The sequence below is a fragment of the Lynx rufus genome, unplaced genomic scaffold (genome assembly GCF_022079265.1).
Source record: "Lynx rufus isolate CCGP_SWC_20201006 ecotype Redwood Valley unplaced genomic scaffold, mLynRuf1.p SCAF_1, whole genome shotgun sequence".
Taxonomy (NCBI): domain Eukaryota; kingdom Metazoa; phylum Chordata; class Mammalia; order Carnivora; family Felidae; genus Lynx; species Lynx rufus.
In genome coordinates, this window is record NW_025814823.1 from 90,043,225 (window position 1) to 90,067,552 (window position 24,328).

Genomic DNA, 24,328 nt, shown 5'->3' on the forward strand with positions numbered 1-24,328 from the left:
GTGGAGGACTGTGGCGTGGAGGACTGCGGTGTGAGGACCGCAGTGTGAGGACTGCAGTGTGAGGAATGCGGTGCGGAGGACTGCAGTGTGGAGGACTCCACCGTGGAGGATTGTGGTGTGAGGACGGTAGTGTGAGGATTTTAATGTGGAGGACTCCTCTGTGGAGGACTGCAGTGTGAGGGTAGGAGAGTCGAGAGTGGAGCCTGGCACTGGCCCAAGCCCCTTCTAGGTTGAAGGTGCTCCCAGCTGAAATGAGGTGGGCTGCAGGCTGAGCAGACTGGAGGGCGAGGTAGAAGCCAGGATCAGTGTTGGACATGGGCCTCGAGACATCTCTTGGATGCCCAAGTCGGCCTGGGAACTGGGCGTTTGGGAGAGGGGCCTGGGTGGAGGGTAGGAACTTGAGAGTTGACGGTCTGTGAATGGTATTTAAAGCATTGAGATCAGAGATCAGAGTAGATGACCAAGACTTGTGATAGAGAAGAGGAGGAGGCCGAGGACCAAGGGTTGGCAGCCCCAATGGTAAGAAGTTGGGGAAAGGAGCAGGGCACAATCAGCCAGGGACATTTTGACACGGCAGTAAGTCATCAGGAGCCTTGAGGAGGACAGTGTCAGCAGAGGGGTGGGGCTTATGCCCCACTTACTCAAAATGGGAGTAAAAGAAAATGGGAGAAGAATTGGAGATGCCAAGTATACAGACCTCTTTGGGGAGTTTTGCTTGCAGAGAGAATAAGAATCTGGAGCACAGCTGGTGGGAGAAGAAGGTCAGAAATTTTCTTTTTTTTTTTTTTTTATTTAAAAAAATTTTTTTAACCTTTATTTTTTGAGAGAAAGAGTGTGAGTGGGGTCGGGGCAGAGAGAGAGGGAGACACAGAATCTGAAGCAGACTCCAGGCTCCAAGCTGTCAGCACAGAGCCTGACACGGGGCTCGAACTCATGAACCATGAGATCATGACCTGAGCCGAACTCAGACCCTTAACCGACTGAGCTACCCAGGTGCCCCAAGGTCAGAAATTTTCTTAAGGTGAAGCAAGTAACAGCATGGTTTCTATCCTGGTAAGTATGATCCAGTAGCAAAAAAAAAAAAATATAAAGATTTAGGAGAATTTGAATTTTGAGATTCTATTTACTATGATATAAAATTATTTTGTCTTTAACTTGAAATACATCACAGTGGCAGTTTTTTCCTAAGCTTCTACTAAGTTCCATTATATGTTTACTTCTTGACAGGATACCTTATAAATGTTTGGAGGAAAGTTATCTTTCTTTTATTTTCTTTTCCTTTTCTTTTCTTTTTTTGCTTTAGCCAGTGCAATAACTAGGTAGTAAGTTATTACTGTTTCCTATAAATACAGTTTAGTAACCATGAAGGAATTTGGGGTAATTTTATGTGTACATGGCTGATCTTTTTTTTCCTCAGGTATTTGGTCATGGAATTAATGGATGCTAACTTATGTCAGGTTATTCATATGGAGTTGGACCATGAAAGAATGTCCTACCTTCTCTACCAGATGCTCTGTGGTATTAAACATCTGCATTCAGCTGGTATAATTCATAGAGTAAGTAGTGATGCCGTGTCAGTTTTGTTTTTAAAATCACAATCATTTTGTTACCGTGATTCTCAAGGTACAAAAGAATTTAATATTTTCAAAAAAAAATTCTTTGATGTTTGTTTATTTTAGAGAGAGACAGAGACAGAGAGAGGGCAAGTAGGGGAGGGGCAGAGAGAGGGAGGCACAGAATCCGAGGCAAGCTCCAGGCTCTAAGCTGTCAGCACAGAGCCTGATGCGGGAGTCAAACCCACTAATCATGAGATCATAACCTGAGCCAAAGTTGGACACTTAACCGACCACCCAGGCGCCCCAATTTTTTTTAAAAGTTGTCAGCATTGAGAATCCAAAGAAACCGTGGGATCGTGTCGAGTTTCCAAATCCTGTTGAGAGTAGAAGATGTTTTTGTGAAGTGCCTGGTTCTCCCCAGCCCGCTTGAGCCACCCTGGATGTAGGCTTGAGCTGCTCCATTTGATGCTGCAAAAGAAAAAAATAAAATTTTAACCTTTAATTTTGAAGTGACTTAAAAATTACAAGAACAGGACAGAGAACTACCAAATTATCCCAAACTATTTACCCAGACTCATCTATTAATATATTCACCATTATTTGAAATGGCATTTTTAAAGAGCCAGGAATTTAGGTTTGGGGTTGGGAATGGTTAGAGGCTAAGTAGTAAATTATACCATTGCTTGAGAAATCTTACCTAAATTATGGGCCAAATATCCATTTCTTATGTTGTAAAATTTTGCCACTCCAGCATCCCAGCCCCACTGTTGGGAACTCTGGGAATGGCCTTGGGTGGGCCTCTTGACTGGGCTCTCCTGGGATTTGAACGACAGCTGCCTGGACTATCAGGAAGTAACATTTAAAAACCAGTGAGATACAGTGTAATTCTGTAAGCTGGTTTTAGGAGTTCTTGTTTATTTTTTGACTTGTAGCACTGTGTAAGCAGACCATCATGATAGATTTTTTCTTTAACAACTAAAATGTTGTGTGAGGCTATAGGCAGAGATAATATAATTTTGTTGGAAACATTCTTAGCATTCCCTACGTTATTACCATACTAATTTTGTTGACAGACTGTTGTTAGATATTCTCTTCCAACATCAAGAAGTTGTAATTTCTCTGAACGAAAATCTGTGCAGGGAGAAAGATAGTGAGACAGGAACAATGAAGCCTATTCACATAGAAAAGAATAGAGAGATTTTCAGTGGTGCAGAGTAGATCATTTAGGTGCCAGGAAATGTTGGCCACAGCGGCACAGCCCACCCATTCTGAGAGGACTAAGCTGCCCTCGCCCCTCATCCTCGTCCTGGGCCTCAGGTCTGTGACCCCAAAGCCAGCATGCGTGGGCAGTGTACCTGGTCCTCCCAGGGCCTGTCTGGCGCATCACACAGAGACGTCCTCCTGACTGGGTGCTGTTTCTTAAAATGTGGCCTTTGCTGCCACCAAGTGTTCAGTTCGAATAATACAAATTTGGTTTAAAAATAGCATTACTTCTCTTTTTTAAGTTTTTATTTAAATTCCAGTTAGTTGACATATAGTGTAATATTAGTCTCAGGTGTACAGTATAGTGATTCAACAGTTCTATACATCACCCAGTGCTCATCACAACATGTGCCCTCCTTAATCCCCATCACCTATTTAACCCATTCCTTACTCACTTCCCCTCTGGCAACCATCAGTTTGTTCTCTAGAGTTAAGAGTCTGTTTCTTGGTTTGCCTCTCTCTCTCTCTCTCTCTCTCTCTCTCTTTCTCTCTTTTTTTATCCCTTTGCTTGTTTTTTTGTTTGTTTTGTTTCTTAAATTCCACATATGAGTGAAATATGGCGTTTGTCTCTGCCTTCTTTCACTTAGCATTATAAGTAATATTAATTTTTTTAATTAAAAATAGACTTCCCAACATACCATTCTATTTCTCTTCCTAAAATTTTCATAGGCCTTTATATAAACGAAGACACTCTTGAACACATTTTGTGTTAAATTCACGTTTTAGAATAAATTTCCAGCCTTATTATTACTAGGCCTCGTAATGTTCAGCCTTATCAGTTTTGTAAAGGGAAACGCTTTGCCTCACTTGTTTCTCCCTTCTTGGAGCAGGAGATTCATGGGGAAGCAATACCTTCACATTCCTGGGGACCTTTTCAGGGCTGAGGCACACACATGCCCATGTTACAGAATGTTCCATCCCTGAAGGTTGGTCCCACTTCTGCTGACCACAAAGTCAAAAAGAGTCCAAAGTCCAAAGAGGTGTCTGCATTGCCCAGCACAATGTTTTGAAACCAGAGGACACCTGAGCAAATGATTCCACGGACCACTTCTCCATCCTGTCCACCACTCCACAGGCCTTGCCATTCTTGTATCTGTTCACACATTTGTGTGCTTGCCAGGCTTTGTTTTACTCATGAAAAGTCATGCATGTTCGTTGTGGGAAAGAGAGAGAAAGCAAAGAGTGAGAGGCCCTGTTGGGACCCCTCCAGGACCCAAGACGTGAACTGCAAGAGTCCTTTAGTGGGTTAACAGTTGTCCGTGAGCCTCTCCAGTCCTTTCTCCTATACACAGATCCATACACAAGATACACCCTTTCGGTTTGGCTTAATAAAGTGCTTTCATACTACATGTAAAATTTAATTATTTGAAAAATAAAACACCCACGGTCCTACCACTTTTTAGAATCACTTCTGTGATTCAAAATTTAAAAGAGGTAAAAGGCCCCCAGCTCTCCGTTGCTGCCTGGAGGTGGCCAGTGATAGCAGTTAGGTGTGTTTCCTTACTAACTTTACAGTGACACACTCTCCTTATTTATGCTGATACCAACATATCCGCATGTACTTATGTCCTTTTGAATTTATATTTTTCAGAAAGGGGATCAACTTTTATGTAATTGTTCTGCAACTTGCTGAGCAAGTCGGTTGATTTGTTCCTTATTTTAATTAAGGATCAAATATTTCTAATATTTATTTTAAAAGAGGGTCCCCACTCTCTCCTTCTCATTTCTCACTCCCCAGAAGCAAACCCTGTTCTTTTAGCTGTCACATTGGTGTTTCTGTCTGTATATTGAAATAATAGTGGATCTCTATCCATTGGCCTTATTTCAGTAGGGGACGTAAGGTACCAATTTAGGTCCATTTTACCCACCCAGACCCACTCCCTGCCACCTTTCCTGTCCCCTGCTTTCCCAGGTATTTACACTGTTGTGAATTGTAAACCTGGAATCTCAAGTTTGGGCCAGTATCGATAGTGTGTTTTACATCATCATGACCCCCTACATGCTCTCCGCTGCACAGCCTCCTATTTATACGATGATTGTATTTCTTTTCCTTTCAACATTTTGTCCCTGAAGTTAACAGTACTTGTTTTTTGATTTGTTTGCATTTCTGTTTTCATTGTTTTGTTTTTCTATGCTCTACTTGCTAAGTTAACGCTAAGCCTTCTGCGGGGCATCTAGGTTTTCTCTCAGTTCACCCAGATGATGTGCTGTTGCATCACCTGTGAGATCTCGCTCTTGGAGCCTCAGTGCTGCTCCCAGATGGATGGGCTGCCCCCATACCTGATGCGGAGGGATTGTCCTGGACCTGGCCCAGCATTTTCCTGGTGGTTCTCTTCGCCTTTTCCTGGTGGTTCTCTTTGCCTTTTGCTGGTGTTGGACCCCCTGCTTCCGGACCCCTGTCCGATCTTTCTCGGATTACTCCCTTGTTTCGGTGGAACACATCCTCCAGTAGCTTCCCCAGAAGTGGTGCATGGGAGGTAAATTTTCTGAGGCCTCGTATGCCTGAAACTCTTTACTCTGCCCTGCCACATGAGTCATAGTATGGTTGGACATAGAATTCTCTGCTACACATCAGTCGCCCTCCAGGTTGTAAATGCAGCACCCCGTTGTAATGTGGTATGATTTGGCTTTTGAGCTTTCTAACACCATGCTTCTTCCTGATCCTTTGCAAGTGCCCTGTTGGGTTTTATCTCTGGAATCTTCTAAAAATTTTCCTTTATTTCTTGCATTCTAAAATGTTATGATGATATGCCTTGATGTGGAAATTTTTAATTGTGGTGGGCACTTCGTGGCCCCTTCAGTCTGGAAGGCCATGCCATAGAGCTGTGAGAATTGGGGTGGGGCCAGGTTCTCACCAGGTGGGATGCAGGCCTCCACCACAGAGCCCTGTCTTCAGGCTTGCGCCCCTCACCCATGCCCTCCCTGGGCCACATACCAGCACATCTGTTGGTATTATGCCTGAGGCCCTAGTCTGGAAACTTGATTTCAGTTTTTCTCAATTATGGGCCAGTACGAGTGAAGAAGGAGCCCAGGCCTCTCTTCTGGGGTGAAGCTGGGGGGATCTGGAAGGTCTACCATTACCTTTACACAGATCTTTCCAAAACCTCCCTCAGTGTCCCATCCCTGCTGCACGCTGCCTTCTGGAGCACCTGTCGTTCACTTCCTGAGTGTCTCCTGGATTTGTGGTCCCCCTTGTCTTGCTTGGGCCACTCACTGAGGTTGGAATGTACTGTACTCAGTCAAGTCATTTCCTGCCCCTCTGCTGCTCTTTGTCCCCATAGAGCGCGTGGGGTTTTTCACTGACAGCACTGGCGTGCCAGGATAGGCTTGGATCTGCAGGATACATTTTGAGAGAAGGCCTGTGAGGAAGAACTGGGGAGTGGGCTGGAGCAGCTGGAGCAGGTGGAGAGGCCAGAAGGAGGCAGCACGGGTCTGACCCTTTGGAGGGGTTGAGGGCAGAGCTGCAGGACAGCTCTCAGAAAGCTTTGCCCGCCCTGGAGTCCTTGAGCCACCTGCCAGGGAAGTCTGGTATCTCACAAGAAGGGGCTTCTGCCACGCACAGTCACTGGTCAAGAGCCACACAGGTCAAGAGAAGCTCCCCGATGCTCCCCCTGGGCCTCTCTTCCAGAGGGGAACTGAGAGGAGGTAGGCCACTGGGACAAACTATAGCTCCTGTCATTGCTCTCTGGGCCCCAACAGATGCTCATTCTCTCCCTTCTCCATTCTCCCTACCTTCAGCCACCACCTTGGCAGGTCACTATGGCTTGCCTACATGTGACCCAAACCTTCAGATCTGAGGGGTCTGACTCTGATGGCTCACGGTGGGCCACTGGGTCCATGGATCCACCCGGCAGTCACCTCCCCAGCCCTGCAAGGGTATGATTGGAAAGGATACACTTGGCAGTTGGAGTGACCTCTGCATTGGTTCCTTGGCCTGTGAGGTAAGAAGTAGCACGATGGGGAAGGCCAAGTGGAAACATGAGACTGTCCCCTCAAGTCAAAAATATTATTGATCTCAGGGGGTTGGGAGGGATAGAGGAGATTAGCGCCACCATTGCAACTTAAGGAATGCAGGGATAGCGGTTCTGTCATATCTCAGTTTGATTCACTAGTCCAGCCCGGAAGGAACTAGGTGGTCCTAGAGAGTGTAGACCTCTGCGACATAACCAGCTCATAGTCCTGGTTGCAGCTGCTGTGTACGACGTGGTAGAGTTGCTGGAACGATTAATAAGGCCCCAGGGATGGCGTGAAGCCATTGACTGCACAAATGCATTCATCTACACGGATTGGAAAAGAGGATCATAAAATAGCTGGAAGAGGTCTGGACCAGTCTCCATGTTTTACCCGGCCTCCCAACCCCCTTCTAAGTGGGTCTTTGAGTTGCAAGGTCCATGCAGAGCTTTTGTCCAGTAGTCCTCCAGATAACTGCTTAGCCTCCCATGCCAAGGTTCGGTCACCCAGGCGAGTGGCTATAGGTACCTGTGGGGAAGAATTGGGGAAATCAAGGCAGTGGATGTTTGTCCCCATGTGCAGAGTCCTCCTTCCTAGGATACCTCTTCAGTCAGTGGGTTCTGATCTGAGAAGTGACCAGGCCTTGTGGTGCTTTGTGGGGTGATGCCCTCGGCCTCCTCCTCTTCTGCTGCCCTCGCCCTTCTTCAGTTACACATGCTTTGTGCACTCTTGTTGGCTGTCCCAAGGATGCCACACTCTGTTTACTATCCCCACACCCTGTGGGTCAAGCCCCAAGTTCAGGTGTCCTTCCTATTTTAATGTGTGTTTCTTATTTTCCTTGTTTGGGGTGTTTTTCAAGATTTAAAGGGACAGAACTGTCTTGACTCTGCTGCCATGAAGCTCTAAGTCCAGTTGGTTTTGGAAAGCTGCACCTGGTTTTGTGTGAAGGCTGATGAGAGAGCGGCACGGAAGTGGGGAGCCTCCCATTAGCAGGCATCCAGAGGTTGGCCACCTCCCCCAAAGCCTGCCAAGACCACTGTCTACACCGGAGAGCCTGATTTGCATTTTATTATCACAGTTTTCCAGCAGATGGCAGTAAAGTATGTTCCAACCAAATCAGTAGATGACAAGAATTTTCTGACAGGTGAAAGGGGCATGTTTTCTTTTCTTTCTTTTTTCCAAATTTAAATTCAGGTTAGTTAACATACAATGTAGTCTTGGCTTCAGGAGTAGGACCCAGTGATTTCATCTCTTACATATGACACCCAGTACTCATCCCAACAAGTGCCCTCCTTAATGTCCATCACCCATTTAACCCATCCCCCTACCCACCTCCCCTCCAGCAACCCTCAGTTTGTTCTCTGTATTTAAGTCTCTTATGGTCTGTCTCCCTCTTTATTTTTATCTTATTTTTCCTTCCTTTCCCCTATATTCATCCATTGAGTTTCGTAAATTCCACATATGAGTGAAATCATATGGTATCTGTCTTTCTCTGACTGACTGATTTCACTTAGCATAATACCCTCTAGTTCCAGCTACGTAGTTGCAAATGGCAAGATTTCATTCTTTTTCAACACCAAGTAGTATTCCATTGTGTATATACACCATATCTTCTTTATCTATTCATCAGTCAATGGACATTTGGACTCTTTCCATAATTTGGCTATTGTAGATAGCACTGCTATAAGCATTGGGGTGCATGTGCCCCTGCAAATCAGAATTTTTGTATCCTATGGATAAATACCTAGTAGTGCAATTGCTGGGTTGTAGGGTAGTTCTATTTTTAATTTTTGAGGAACCTCCACACTGTTTTCCAGAGTGGCTGCACCAGTTTGCATTCCCACCAACAGTGCAAAAGTGTTCCCCTTTCTCCACATCCTCACCAACATCTATTGTGTCCTGAGTTGTTAATTTTAGCCATTCTGACTGGTGTGAGGTGATATCTCATTGTGGTTTTGATTTGTATTTCCCTAACGAGTGCTGTTGAGCATCTTTTCATGCGCCTGTTGGCCATCTGGATGTCTCCTTTGGAGAAGTGTCTATTCACATCTTCTGCCCATTTATTCACTGGACTGTTTTGGGGTGCTGAGTGTGGGCATGTTTTCTAACTCACTCTGCAGTTCATTGAACTGGCCAGTGGTGCAGCTGTAGTAACCCTTCTCCTGTGGCTGTGCTTTAGATCCAAGGCCAGAGTGTATTTCAGGGACTGCTGGGTGGCAAAGTATAGACATTACAAATTTTTCAAAAATCAGCCTCCTAAAAAGAAAGCACCTATTGACATCCCCACCAACAGTGTAAGGAAGGTTCTGTGTTGGCTTCTCCTGCCAGCCCGGGATATTATCATGATTTTCCTCATTGCCACAGGAGAGACCAAAAATAGCTCCTTGTCATTTGGAAATTTTAAAAAATTATAATAATAATAGTTTTTTTTTCACAAAGTTGAGCATTATTTCGTTTGTTAGCAATTTGTATTCTCAGTTGCCTCTTCTTGCCACAGTCTTTAGTTTAAAAAAAAAAAAGAAACTAGGAACAGTTTGGTTTATTTTGCTTTAGCTGTATTACTGCCTCCTCACAGGGAAGAGTCACTGGTTTGCATGAGGGGCTGATTCAGCGCCTGCAGAATTGTGGGTGTGGGGTGGTGGTGCTCCCCCAAGTCTTTCCCACATCAAGACACACGGAGAAGGTGGTCACATGGTGCTCTGGGGCCGATGAGGGGCCAGAGCATCTGCATGGGAATTGGTCGGAATTTTCATTGCAATTTTCACACATTAGATATTTAAACCAAATCCAGGAAGTTTGGAAGGAGAACATTTAACAGTAATGGAACATAATTTCAGCTGATGTTATTTTTAAGTGTTATCCTGCTAACACATTGTAGCCATCACACACACCTGTGTGTGCTCATCTGTGACACATCACTTGGAAAGCGTTAGGTAGGTACTGGGCCTGCAACCTCACACCTAAAGCCCTCCCAGGTCCTCCTGTGTGATGTGACTTGGGAAAAGAATAGATGGGGATAGTTTGGAAGGCAGTGTCTAGGGTGAGTTTTCAGGCTGCTGTCTCAGGCAGAAGTTGGATTCCTGTGGCCTGAGGAAGGTTCTGGGATCGGGGGTGGAAGGTGGGGTCACCATGAAAAAAGGCCTGGGGTTGTGGGGGAAGAAACTGCAGAAATTGTGTTCATGTGTTCAGGGTATGGGGTATAGGCGAGTGTGACCTGTGTGTTCACACAGCAAGCATTTTCTGAGCTTCTCCTACGTCAACCTGGGTCCTGCATCTCCTGTCACAGAACTGGTGCTGGCAGGGGAAGATGAAGGTGCCTCAAGGGTGGGGTGGGCTTTCTTTTCAGAGAGAAGGAAGTGATTGTGGAATTCTTTTTCTGAAAGAAGAAAGAGCCATCCGAAAGTTGCAGAGTCAGAGAATTCTAGCTCCGTGCTGTGCAGCATGGCGGCCACTAGCCGCATAAGGTTGTTGAGCGCTCAGAATGTGGCTGTTATTGTAAATACACAGATGTCAAAGACAGTACCAAAAACAGAATGTAAAGTATGTCATTAGTAATTTGTATATGTTGCTTACATTTTAAAATGATAACACTATGGGGGCGCCTGGGTGTCTCCATTGGATGAGCATCTGACTCTTGATTTCGGCTCAGGTCATGATCTCACTTGTGCACTCCACATTGGGCTCCATGCTGAGTGTGGAGCCTGCTTGAGATTCTCTGTGCTTCTGTGCTTCTGTCCCTCAACCCCGCTCATGCTCTCTCTCTTTCTTTCTAAAATAAAACAAAAACAAAACAAAAATAAGATGATAATATTGTGGATATATTGGGTTAAATAAGGTAGAGTATTAAAATTCATTCCACCCATTTGTGTTCATTCTTCCTGGTGTGGCTACTAGCAAATGTAAGTTCAGTACGTGGCTTACATTATATTTCTGTGGGCAGCAGGATGAACAGGAGGAGGGATGGGTGGGCTCTGGGGAAGCACTGAGGAGGTTTTAAGCAAAAGGATGTCATGAAGCTTCCCACATGGGCCTGAGGGTGACCATCTGACTCCTTTAGGCTGATCTGTATTCATTTCAACTTAAGAGAGAAACATTTTCCAAAATCCCAGTGTTCAGTTCTAACTCTGCCCGCCCCCCCCCCCCGTTTCCCCCAGGACTCAGGTACATCAGCAACCCCCAGCTTCACAAATCCCTACCCACACAGTGTTGTCCACTCCCATTCACTGTGTTCATTTAAACCATTTCTGCCCTAGGATTTGAAACCTAGCAACATCGTAGTAAAATCAGACTGCACGCTTAAGATCCTTGACTTTGGCCTGGCCCGGACAGCATGCACCAACTTCATGATGACCCCATACGTGGTGACGCGGTATTATCGGGCACCCGAAGTCATCCTGGGCATGGGCTACAAAGAGAATGGTGAGTGTGGGTGACACATGGCTGCTGGTCACCACCAGCCTTGTCCCGTGAGCCAAAGGAAGCACAATGTGGGGGCTGCGTTATACACAAGTCATTGTGGCCCATCTCTACTGGCAGAAATCACCCACTGTTACAAATTCACTTCCAAAATGAGTATCTGTGAACATCTATCAAAGTATAACATATTTATTATAGAGAAGTATGCAAATCTATAACAGCAGTGGTACCCAAGACCTCCCCAGCCCACCTCCAGGTCTCAACCCCCAAAGGAAGCCACTATCCTAATTTCCAGCACCAAAGCTTACTTTTACTCATTGGTGAACTTGGTATAAATGGAATAATACATGTTCTCTTTTGTGTAAAATGGGTTTTTTAACACCAAAACTTAACTTACTCTAGCAATGTCAGAGCTCTTTGTAACTTAGACCTTGACAAATTTGTCAAAAAGAACTCAATCACATTTCCTTGCTAAGAGTCTGAAAGTTTGCACAAGTCATCGGGGAATGAGCTGTGCTTCAAGTTTTAGATGCTCTGTAAGCAGTGTTCTGACTCTGACAGATGAGGGACACAGCCCTGTGGCTCCCTGCTGGCCCTGCTGGCTCCTCCCGCCCCACCCCCACCTGCAGTAAATAGCCCTATGCCTGGCTGAGGCCTGGGGTTCAGCTGGGCCCCATGGAAGAGGCGGAAAGGCCAGAAGTCAGGGCACCTCTGGCGGGTCCTCACCTGGAGCCCACAGGAGCAATCTGCCTCTGTGAGTTCCCACCGACACGGCAGTTTAGCGAGGACCGTTCGGCGGGTGTCATGTCCATATGTTACAAAAGTTCCCATTGACAAGCTGGGTCTGTCTCTGTTGGGAGGGGGTTTGAGAAAGATGCGTGGGGGTCTCCGGCTGGTTTTAATCACCTGGTGTTTGGTAGTGGACATCTGGTCTGTCGGGTGCATCATGGCAGAAATGGTCCTCCATAAAGTCCTGTTCCCAGGAAGAGACTGTATCCTTCACAGGGAGAGACCCAGCACTGGCCACGGGGGTGGGGGTAGCGATGGGGGTGGGCACATGGCCACACAGCTTTGCGGGGACAGCCACCTCTCCTTTCTGGGGTTTTGTTTGCTTCTCAAGCTGGGAAGTCCGGGAATCTTTGGCGCTAAAGCCCAGATTGCCGCTTACTGAAAGCCAGAGGAGAGGCCAGCACTCATTCGCATTGTGTAAAAAGTTCACCCTTAGCCAGCAATTTATTTTTCCATATTTGTGTGTTTAGTACACTGTTAGAATTCCTTTTCCTCACCTTTGTTTTGTTCATGGCACTTCATAATTTTGTCATTTCATTTTGTTTTCAGTTGATATCTGGTCAGTGGGGTGCATCATGGGAGAGCTGGTGAAAGGTTGTGTGATATTCCAAGGCACTGATCGTATCCTTCCCGGGACCTTCCCGGCCATGCTTTCCATAAATGCCAAAGGCAGCAGGAGCTCAAAAGGAAAATGTTATAATTCTAGACTGTGTTCTAAGGGGGTCTATATTATGTTTGTTAAAGTAGTGTCACAAACCAAATGGTTCAACTTTACGTTTTCTTTTTTACTTGACTACCTGTAATGGTTTTATTAAACCAATTATATTAGTTTTTAATTTTATCAAAAATAGCTTAGAAATTTACTCTTTGACAGATGTATTCTGATATTTAAGTGAAAATACCATTTATTAGACCATTCAGTTAATTTAACAAGGAAAATTGCTATCTAAATTTAATAAGCCAATACCCTTGTGTCATTTAATTAGCATATCATTTTGTTAGTTACCAGTATGGATTAAAATATTTCCCCCAAAGTAAGAACTGAAGCACACTACATAGGACCAAAGTAAAAGAGAATAAAAGGAAAAGTTTGTGAGGAACAGGATATGTTAATTTTCTTGCCTATTACTCTGCTGACATTTTGTAGAAATTTTTAAAAGATCCATCTAGAAGGTTCTTTTGTGACACACCTGGAGAAGTCTTAATAAATATAAAGTGCAAAAGATTAATTTATACTGTGGTTAGCAAATCACATTAATGACATCAACCATAAAAGAGAAGAGATAATGTAATACTTATAATAGCTTTCTTTCCTCATATTCCTCCATCGTTAATATTTTTTACTCTAACATGGTTCTTCACATATTCCCTTTTTCTTTTGTGTTCCACTTACTACTTTCATTAGTCTTTGATTTTGTTTTTTCGTTATGAAAGCTTAAAGTGGTCTCTGTCCATTGGCAGATTGATGGTTAATTTTAAAGGAAACCAAGCTGTGTAGTCAGTGTTTTGTATGTATTTTATTAAAGTTGCTTTCATTTTTTATAATTTTATAAGGATGATTTTCTTGTAACATAAATTCTTTACAACGCAAACATGGAATGAAAAGATTTTGTTCCTGTCACTTTATTTGCCTTCCTTGACATTTTTCACATCACAGATTTTATGTGGAGTTAAATACAGCATTTTATTTTGTTCTAATAAATTTTCCAGCAGTTTTCCATAGCCTTTCCTTTGATTTGCTTGTTCCAAACTATAAATAAGACTGCAAACAGACTCAGTTTAAAAAGGAAAACTTGATAAATTCTAAAGATAAATAATTTAGAAGTATCTATTTAACATCTCGTTTGTCTCAATTCTTATTCATTTTATGCCTTTCCTTTTTTTAATTGAATGTTTTCTTCAGAAAGTACAAAAACGAAAACTATGAATACTTTTTGGAGCATTATTAAGTAATTTAAAATTCCTACTTTACATATTACCATCTTGCAGTGTCAATAATTAATAGTTTTATATATAAGGCCACCTAATGTCATTCTCAAAATACACACCGAGATTAACGTCATTCTCCAAAGACAGTTTTGCCCACACCTTCAAACATTAGATTAAAAATTGTAAGCATGGAAAAAGATTCTGGAAAGCAGACTGCAGTTCTCTGAGATTTGCTTTCAGATGTATGATCTGGGATAGAACAGGAATGCCTGTCCCCACAGTAGCCCACAAGGAAAAGACAGCCTCAGTCAGACCACCTTGGGTGCACATTGTGGCTGTGTATGCTGGATGAGTCAGGGCCTCTCTGAGCCTTGGTTCCTCTTGGGTATAATGAGAAGCCCGTGGTAGCTAAGGGACGGTAATGCACGCACACACCTGGAAGATCAGCCAGGCTTCTTGGGATGGTCTTTTCCTTTCCCACCACCCTTTAGTCTACAAAAACGACCCTTTATCATGAACACACTAGACATTTATTGAGCGCCCACCCATTTCTAGGCTCCTGTCTGACTCACATTGGGAACAGTTGTTGCAGCTGCTGAGCCGAAGCCAGACTGCCAAGGGCATGAGCAGAAGCAGGGAGATGAGGGGCTGTTTCAGTTGTTCGGTGAGAAGGGCTTGAATGCCGCACAATTCTGCTTCGGCATCAAGTAGGAACAAAAGAGTGAGGGAAGAGAATACACTAGTGACTCAAATGGCCAGGACTCCTCTCCCAAGCAGGACTGCAGATGGCCAACATTCTGGAAGAACGGAGTTGTCTTCTTTGTTCTTCTAAGAGCATTTCTGCCGCCTGGGTTCTTTCATAATGATGTACTTGCATTTTTCTGAGACAAACCTCTATTAGATTTTTCTAAAAACTTTTAAAAACTGCTTTTTAAACATTGCTGCCTACATGATTTTTTTCTGTCCTACGTTCTCTCGTATAATTGTTAACAGTTTCAGAATCCCTCTCCACCTCATTATTCCAAGCCCCCTGTGAAACAGGCAAAGCTGGTATTTTCTGCGTTTTACAAACAAGGGAGTTGAGACCCAAGGGAGACTGACTGCCCGGCACCTGATGCATGTCTAGTGCACAGTGGAGTCTGGAACCCAGGTCATGTACTTTGAAAGGAGATAAAATGTGGGGCGCCTGGGTGGCGCAGTCGGTTAAGCGTCCGACTTCAGCCAGGTCACGATCTCGCGGTCCGTGAGTTCGAGCCCCGCGTCGGGCTCTGGGCTGATGGCTCAGAGCCTGGAGCCTGTTTCCGATTCTGTGTCTCCCTCTCTCTCTGCCCCTCCCCCGTTCATGCTCTGTCTCTCTCTGTCCCAAAAATAAATAAATGTTGAAAGGAGATAAAATGTGCTCCAAGGTACTGCAGTGATGGGCATGGCCAGTGCCAAGTAAAACACAATGACCTCCCAAAGCTGTCTAAGCCCAGTTACAGGAAGGCATGTGGTCCTGTGAGAGAGGACGAGGCTCAGAAAGCCCCAGCTCACGTGCCGCACCCCACCTTAGACCAAGGACTCAGATCTGTCCACTTTAGGGAGCTTTCCAATCTAAGTAACTTTGATGTGACAATTAATTTCAGTCTGCCTAAGTAATATCTAATTTCATCTTTAATCACTTCTGTCATAAGTATTCTTCAGTTACAAGATTAACTGTATTTTGATCTAGAAGGGGAAGGCATACATTCCTCAGTGTGTTGGTTTAATAAACCATGATCAGAGTTTATAAAGGAGCAGAGTTTTCAAAAGTAGTGTCAACTTTGGAGACCCCAACCACCATGTGAATATTATTTTAGAATACCTCGGCTGCCCCAGTGGGACAGCCTAGTTAATTACCTATCAGTAGGCGAAAATAGGATCTAAGTGTTTCTTTGAATAATGCTACTCCGTGTAACGTGACTGTAAGCCCCTTCAGTTGTATTTTCCTCAAGAGACTCCTTAGATATTGATCAGTGGAATAAAGTCATTGAGCAGCTAGGAACGCCGTCTGCGGATTTTATGAAGAAACTTCAGCCGACCGTGAGGAATTATGTAGAAAACAGACCAAAGTACCCCGGAATCAAATTTGAAGAACTCTTCCCAGATTGGATATTCCCATCAGAATCTGAACGAGACAAAATAAAAAGTAAGATGCCCTTCCCCTTCCCCCCCCCCCCATATCGGTTTTCTCAATCCAGGGGCCGCTTTCACCTTTTCAGGTTTGCATTCTGACAGCTACGAACATTAGGAGGTAACATACTTGAAACTCTCAAAGTTATTTACTAGAATGAAGGCTTGGTGGAGAGAAAGCCTAAAAGACCTAAAAGTTCTGTCCTCGATAAAATGGCCTCACTGAGCCTTTGGTCCAAATAAAAAGGTTCACATCAGTCTGAAAGACTCTGATGTTAATTACAGCAATTGGAATTCACACAGTTTTCAGGCATAAGGAATAAGGAATACTTGAATTACGATTCTAGCCCAATTGAAGAGTCAGAAACTGTATTACAGTTCAATTTAAAAAGTTTCTCCTCCCTTCCACCTGTGCCCACCTCTAAAAATGTGATTTAAGGCAAAGAACAGATTTCTCTCCACATCAGGGCAAAACTGTGCCTCAGTCAGAAAAACCCCATCTGTCCTTTGCCCACCCATGTGAGCTTTAATTGCTGAAACCTAGGTGAGCCTTATATTTGACTGAGTTATTGAACTTGTTGGCTTTTTCCTAACAACTGATCTCTAGATTCTTTTTCAAGTGTCTGTTGCCAACATTCTATACAGGTCAGCATAGCAGAGATATCTGCGAAGTGTTGTCTAGTGTGCAAACGTGAGATTATTTGTATGGCTTAAAAGGTCTGCTCTAATTTCATTTTGTTGGGACATCAGGCGGGAAAAAAAGCCTGCCCGTGTTTCATGCCTGCACTTCGGGCAGTGCCGCCCTTAGCTACATCCTGTGCCTTCCCTGGTGGGTCCTACCCCCCCCACTCCAGACCCCCCCTTCAGCCTCCGGTTGGCCTGTGTCCACCTGGTACCCTTTCCCCAGGCCCTGCCACCCCTCCTCTCCTCCCAGATCCAGAGGCAAGAAACCACATTTGAAAATCTGTGTAGTGAAAGTGTAGTGTAGTGATGTGTAGTGAAAGTGGCTGCTTGGCTCATTCTTAAAGAAAAAGGCTCTATTGATCAGGAACCTGTCACAAATTTCTCAAAGATCACACATCTTTGTTCTCTCTGTACTGTCATGTTGTCTTTATACAATTTCCTGTGTCTGAGCATTAGTTTATTAATCTAATGTTTGTTTTCACCCCAGCAAATCAAGCCAGAGATCTGTTATCGAACATGTTAGTGATAGACCCTGACAAGCGCATCTCTGTAGACGAGGCTCTGCGTCACCCTTACATTACTGTTTGGTATGACCCTGCTGAAGCAGAAGCGGTAAGCACCTGTTTTCCAAGGCTTGTGTGTAAAGGCAGGGCTGAACATTCCCTCGGGTCTTCTGTCTGTTAGTCCAGAGTGGCCACATAAGGATAGTAAGTTCTAGATTTCAAAGGACCCCTGAATACAAAGGGGCCTACAGTTGTCTGGGACCTGGTTCCCTTTGGGGACACTTGCTGCGGGGGCTGCAGCTCAGTGTAGTTCGGGAGGGAGCATGCTTCTGCAGTGGAGATACTATTCCTTTACACAGATGCTCATGTGTGATTGTACTAACATTGCCATTTGCTAAGCTTCCATTGTTTGCCTGGCACTGTGCCATGTGCACCTTGCTTAGAACACCTTCTTCAGGCCACCCCATCAGAGAGGCTAAGAAACTCGCTGAAAATCACAGGTTTATTTATCCTTCCCTCAAGGCACCTGCCAGGGGAGTCCCGCTTCCGAGTTTGGTGCCCAGGTGCATTTTTCCTTAGTGGCACTGGTGTGGATAACCTCTGACTACGAGCAAAGTAACCACATAGTGGCAGGCTCGCTTTATGCCACCATAGAGCACATTTTTATGACTTGGCCTATGGATTTAACCACCACATGAAACACTGTTTTGTGTGCAAGGAATCCTAGTTATAAGCATGTGATTTTTAAGTAGGTTTTGGGAACAGCCCACTGTGAGTTGAGGATTGGGTTTGGGGGCTCTACCATGAAGCACTGCAAACCTGAGCTCTATTCCGTACCTTCCGGGTTTCCTAGCCCTTCCCTTGTCTGGGGCGGGTCTCCAGAAAACAGCCTTTGATTACCACTTTTTTAGTTCCATTTGGGCAGATGTCATTAGAGTGGAGGTCATGTGATTGTTAAGAGGGCCATATTTTTTTGGTTAATTTTTTCCCTAATTATTTTGATTCCAAAACTGATGTAATATCACACTTAGGAGGAAATCTCTAAGAAGCCATATATTGCATGAAAGCCACATGACAAATAGATTAGAATCTTCACAGTGATGTTATGGTCTTATTCATGCCTCATTCCTGTTTTAACCATTGACTTTAACTGTGATTTCAGCCACCACCTCAGATTTATGATGCCCAGTTGGAAGAAAGAGAGCATGCAATCGAGGAGTGGAAAGGTAAGGGCTGATTTTGCCCCTTACTCATGGCACTTCTTCAAGTCCTGTAAAGGGGCGGCTTTTCACTTGTTGCAGTAGCCTTCCTAGGGAAGGGGCAGAGTCTCTCTTCGCCCATCTCTTGCCCCTCCCTGGTAGAGAAGGAACTTGAAGATAACAGAATTAGAGAGGAGCACATTGGAACTGCATACCATTTGCTTCCAAAGATTGTAAGATTGACCAAACAACCCACCGCAAATTCAGCCAGTAATCAGGAGGTTGAACTAATAATTTTTCATTAAAAAGCAGAATCAGGGGTCATTGAGAAAGAACCCTGGTCAGTGCAGGTCAGAAGTGGCAACGGGTCTTGCCCAAACAGATTATGTCTGCTTTCCCCAGGGTATCGGGGATGCCGTGACCTTCATGAACACTCAACAGGGTGACACACATGGCCACACTCTGGCCAAGAGCGGCCTTGTGAGCCTCAGGAAATGCTTGCAAGGTGCTCATCCTGGTTCACAAATACCAAAATTGTAGAAACCCCTAATGCATCTTTAGTAGGTTGTTAGCTTTTCTCACCAGGGAGGATGGAAGAAACTGAAGTTGAAGCCAAGAAATGACTGAGGAATTTGGATTAATTTCTGGCCACTCTGGAGGGGCTTCTGGCCGACATATGGGTACTGGTTCCATTTGGAGAATCCCAAGTAACGATGGAGAGAAACATGTGCAAACAGTACAAAAGCATCCAATCCTTTAAAATGTTCTGTGAGAGCCACTTTACTAGTCCCCTGCCCCTCGTAAAACCCACATGTGAGTTTACAACTGCCTGCATTTTTGGCTGCCTTAACAGTTGGGCTGAAAGATGTAATGGATCAACAAAGTGTGGATGTTGTGATCTAGGCAAAAGATATTATTGAATTAACTGTATATCACAATTAAAAATAAGACACCACAGTGCCCTTGGAGGGCTTTCAGTTGATTTGGAAGCAGGGTTCAGAGATGCAGAGAAACTGATGGAGCCTTTTAACTTGCATTTCTGTTTGAAGAGCTGATTTACAAAGAAGTACTGGACTGGGAAGAAAGAAGCAAGAATGGTGTTGTGAAAGATCAGCCTTCAGGTTAGTGATTGCTTTAATAGTTGATGTTCTCCTTTTCCCTGTACAACTTTTCCAAATGGCAGTGATGCATTAAATGCCAGCTCGACCGGCCCTGGATCTGGAAGCTCCTTGTGTGAGATAGTCTTCCTGTTTGGGTTTGTCTTGGCTGTGACAACTAACATATTACTGACAGGCCAGGCACTAAGCTAACTGCATTATAGACAGTCTCGTCTCATGCTTGCAACTGCTGCCATCAGCTCCATTTACAGACGAGGGAGTTGAATTTAAAATGCTTCCAATGTTTTAATTTAATGAGCGCCTGGGTGGCTCAGTCAGTTAAGCGTCCAACTTCTGCTCAGGTCATGATCTCACGGTTGACGAGTTCGAGCCCCGCGTCAGGCTCTGTGCTGATGGCTCAGAACCTGGAGCCTGCTTCAGATTATGTGTCTCCCTCTCTCTCTGCCACTCCCCTGCTCGCTCGCTCTCTCTCTCTCTGTCTCTTAAAAATACTAAACATTAAAAAAAATTTTTTTAAACATTTCTTATGTGCATGACCCTCTTCATATTGGCTCCACCCAGTTTAAAAAGAAAATCAGTGCAAATCTAAGAAAAATGGAATTTGGTTTTCTTTGAGAAAAACTGTTCATATAATTCTCCCATATTTCTATTTGATCTACCTAGTGGTAGATTCATTGTATGACTGCTAGAGACATATGTGGTGTTAATTTAGGTCCGTAGGATCCCACCTGCTTCCTAAATGAAATCCTTCAAGTTATACTTACTTCCTCACCTCGCACCCCCCTCCCCAAAAGCACACGTACACACACAGAAGTGCAGATTGCACTGCTTACTTTTCTTGAGTTTTGTATTCAGCATGATCTATGTGTCAAGCATCTAGAGATTATATAACTTCCACACTTTAGGTGCTTGTGGTTAACTAAACACAAATTTCAGACTGCAAGCACTGACCTCTGAGAGCTTGGATGTTTTATTTTTGCTCAAACCAGACTAAAATATGGACGGTAGGAAATAGGATAGTTTCACATACCTTAAAAATTCAAAATGTCATGGGGCGCCTGGGTGGCGCAGTCGGTTAAGCGTCCGACTTCAGCCAGGTCACGATCTCGCCGTCCGGGAGTTCGAGCCCCGCGTCAGGCTCTGGGCTGATGGCTCAGAGCCTGGAGCCTGTTTCCGATTCTGTGTCTCCCTCTCTCTCTGCTCCTCCCCCGTTCATGCTCTGTCTCTCTCTGTCCCAAAAAAAATAAAAATAAAAATAAAATAAAAAAAAAAAAATTCAATGTCAGTTTTGGGGATGTATAAAATAAAATGAACAAGAGGCCGCTAAATTTTTTCCTTTTTTTTTTTCTTTTGTTGTTGTTTTGTTTGTATACAGTCTTTGTTTCTGCTAGCAGGTGTTTTTATTAGAAAAGAATTCTTCAAAGATTACTGCTTTTCTCCTTGAACAAAGTGTTGATGGACACCTGAACCCTATTTGGGCTTCAGCCTTTTTGTGACACTGATCATTGTAGGACAGGTTCAGTAGTTTTTCTATTAAAAATCTTTTTTAAAGCAGCAGGTTTTTTTTTTTTTACTTTTTTGTTAATGTTTATTTTTGAGAGACAGAGACAGAGCGTGAGCAGGGAGGGGCAGAGAGAGAGGGAGACACAGAATCCAAAGCAGAGGCTCCAGGCTCTGAGCTGTCAGCACAGAGCCCAACATGGGGCTTAAACTCACGAACCATGAGATCATGACCTGAGCCAAAGTCGGACGCCTAACCAAATGAGCCACCCAGGCACCCCTAAAGCAGCAGGTATTTTTTAAGATGATTATACACATGCACATATGTGACATTTTGCCACTGGGAAGAAAAGAAGAATGTTGCAGGTGGGCCAGGGAACCGCACGAGCACGGAGCTGAGGGATGGCCTAAAGTCTCACTGCCCGAACCTGCAGCAATGTCGTGCCTCAGATTTTATTATATTTGGTTTTCTTAGCACAGATGCACCAGTAAGTAGCAACGCCACTCCTTCCGAGTCGTCCTCCATCAACGACATCTCATCCATGTCAACCGAGCAGACGTTGGCCTCAGACACAGACAGCAGCCTCGATGCCTCGACGGGACCCCTGGAAGGTTGTCGATGATAAGTTATGAGCAGCAGAGCTTGTCATCAGTGAAGGAATTCTCGCTTCCATGGGCCTGAAATGCTTGGGGGGGTTGATGGAACCAAATAGAAAAAACTCCATGTTCTGCATGTAAGAAACACAATGCCTTGCCCCTACTCAGTTCTAATAGGATTGCCTGCCTAGATTATAAAATGAAGCAGATCATGTCTGAAGGAAACAAGTGCAAGCCACACTCTTAGAGATTATGTTCAAGGTCATTTCAGGTGAGCAATTAGAATAGGTGATTTTTTTTTTTTAAGTTGTACGGTAATAGTGGTGACAATTTCTCATCCTCAGTAACTGTTGGGACTTCTATGCATGTGACCACATGTGCTTGCTCTTGCCATCTAGCACTTTGGAAATCAGTATCTAAATGCCAAATAATCTTCCAGGTAGTGCTGCTTCTAGAATGATCTCTTAATCCTCTGAAGTGATTTGGTGTCTGTCCAGAAAAAATAGATTTATGTGTATTAATTGGCCACCATCATATTATCATATCTTACCTTCTTTTATGGTATGATTTATTCTATCTTTTGTATTTCAGAAGGAATATAATTAAATCTATTTAATAAATAAAAAATACAACTTTTCTTAAATTTGTCATGTTTTGGGCTGAGAATTATCACTGCTAAAACCAAGACACTTGTAGGGACACTTTATTTCCTCTAAATTGTCTTAATCTGGGATGACTGTGCATTCAGCTTTATTGCATGATAAAATTTTAAGTTTTGTGCTGCTTAGGCCATATATACCTTTAAAATCCTATCTACCCTTGCTCTGTTTTCCTGGTCTTCTGGACGTATTAATTTAAGATGCTACCTAAAACTTCACCTTCTTTATCAGGCACCTAACACTCCACATCAATGACATGATGGCCGACAGATTCTTGAATCCATCAGCGGCAAGGGTAGAATTTTGCGAAATGGTCACTGAAGGCGACCGCAGTCACTTTCCAAGTGCTTGCTTTGCCCGAGACTGCTCAGGGTCCTCTCTTACCTTCCCTCATTCAAGGTGAGACGCACCATCTCCCAAGGCAGCGTTTCCGGTTTCTAATCTAACGTTCGTTCATACTCGATTTTCTTTCTTTGCTGAAAGAAACCACATTAAATGCCCCCCCTCCCTTGGGTCTGTTTTAGGAAGCAAGGTGATTTGGAAGGCCTGTGTGGTGGTGGTGTTTTCCACTTATGGAGCATTTCCTTTTCCTGAGGGAAACCCATGAATTTTCTGGGAAAAACTCCTCACGGGGATATGGAGGAAGCACCCTCAAGAGTAGTGATTAACTATTGAGTCTTTTCTGATTTAAAACTGCTCACCTGAAATTGATGCTTTCAGACTTTCTGATATGGAAATCATTCAGAGTTCACTAACATACTGAGTATTGAAGCATCACTGCAGAAATGGAGTTACAATGGTCACATTTTGGCCACCTGTGCTCATGATGCTTGTCCCTTGAGCTTATTGTGTTACAGATTCATATCTTGTGTTTCACTGTTGCAGAAGCTATCGACTGGGTTAACATTCTATAGAATGTGTTCTGAAGAGGAACTTTGATAAGAAAGTCTATCATAAATATTACCTAAAATATACAATTCTATCTGTACCAGTTGCGTATCTTATTGGTTGGTCTTATCACTGGAAACTGGAACCCTTGATGAAAAAAAATCATACTGAAGTAAGAAATAGTTTTATATTGTGAGGTTTAGACACATTCAAGTACAAGATGGAAATACTAACTTGGACTGAAGCAGAAACACCTATTAGATGGCTTAGGGTGGTTCTAGTTTCGGAGGCCTGATGGTATAGTGAAGAAAGTTATCATCATACACATATAAACATTTACAACAGCCTTCTCACTAATACGCATTCTTCAAAAAGACTTTACTAAATCTATCTTTAAAAAGAAAAGCAAAGAAAGAGGAGAATCTTTCAAATGCTTTATCTGCCCTAGGCTTACGTGAACCCAGCACGGGGATGCCGTGGGCACATTCAGCTCCTCGCTGGGCGCCATTTGTAAGCGGAGCTGGGTGCCCCCGCAGACTGGCTTCCTGCTTACTCATTCCTCCGTGCGTTCATGGGGGGAGCCTGTATTGGTGCAGATGGGTTTCCTGCCGAGCCCACCTTCTACCAGGTAGCAGCGAGGGCACCGAGGACAGGCCACAGGGCTGCAGACAGCAGAGCTCCGCAGAAATACCTCACCCCACTTCAGGGTCCTCCCTCCTGAGCCGAGATGCACCAGGGTCCTGGTGCAATGCAGATGGTTTCAAACCGCTCTCTGTGGGTGAATGCTGACGTTAGATAAAGAACTAAAACGTGCTCAACTTTTTCATCTTTTCTATTTTATTTTTGTAATTTATATTGTACACAACCCTGGAAGTAACTATTTTGGACACATATTTTTATAAACCAGGTAATTTATTATTAGCCTGGAATTTGGACTAGGTTTATTTTATTTGTTGGCTTATTTTTTGGTCAAAAAGGAAATGACTGCCTCCCCCTACGTCGGGTCTTGACCTCAAGAGCAGGTAGAGTCTATCAGAGTAGGAGAACATTGTGGAAACACAGACTGCTCAATATTGATCAGTTGTGGTGGTGGAAACGGAAGTGGGGCTCTATTTTTCTCTTCGG

The 24,328-nt window shown here is 44.0% G+C and overlaps 1 protein-coding gene across 5 annotated transcripts in view; it reads left to right on the top strand.

Moving 5' to 3' along the window:
* The window catches only part of MAPK9 (mitogen-activated protein kinase 9), a 57,383-nt gene extending 35,090 nt beyond the window's left edge, over positions 1 to 22,293 (top strand). For 2 of the 5 annotated variants that reach the window (XM_047082785.1, XM_047082812.1), the window contains 8 exons: positions 1,418 to 1,556; positions 11,024 to 11,189; positions 12,525 to 12,596; positions 15,889 to 16,071; positions 17,227 to 17,351; positions 18,405 to 18,468; positions 19,491 to 19,562; positions 21,540 to 22,293. In XM_047082785.1, the coding sequence (XP_046938741.1) occupies positions 1,418 to 1,556; positions 11,024 to 11,189; positions 12,525 to 12,596; positions 15,889 to 16,071; positions 17,227 to 17,351; positions 18,405 to 18,468; positions 19,491 to 19,562; positions 21,540 to 21,682 (964 nt within the window). In that variant the 3' untranslated portion in view covers positions 21,683 to 22,293. Of the gene's footprint in view, positions 1 to 1,417; positions 1,557 to 11,023; positions 11,190 to 12,106; positions 12,179 to 12,524; positions 12,597 to 13,632; positions 15,132 to 15,888; positions 16,072 to 17,226; positions 17,352 to 18,404; positions 18,469 to 19,490; positions 19,563 to 21,534 lie in introns of those variants that run through there. The other 3 variants (XM_047082795.1, XM_047082803.1, XM_047082821.1) reach the window with 3 other exon arrangements.
* Positions 22,294 to 24,328: the final 2,035 nt, after the last annotated feature.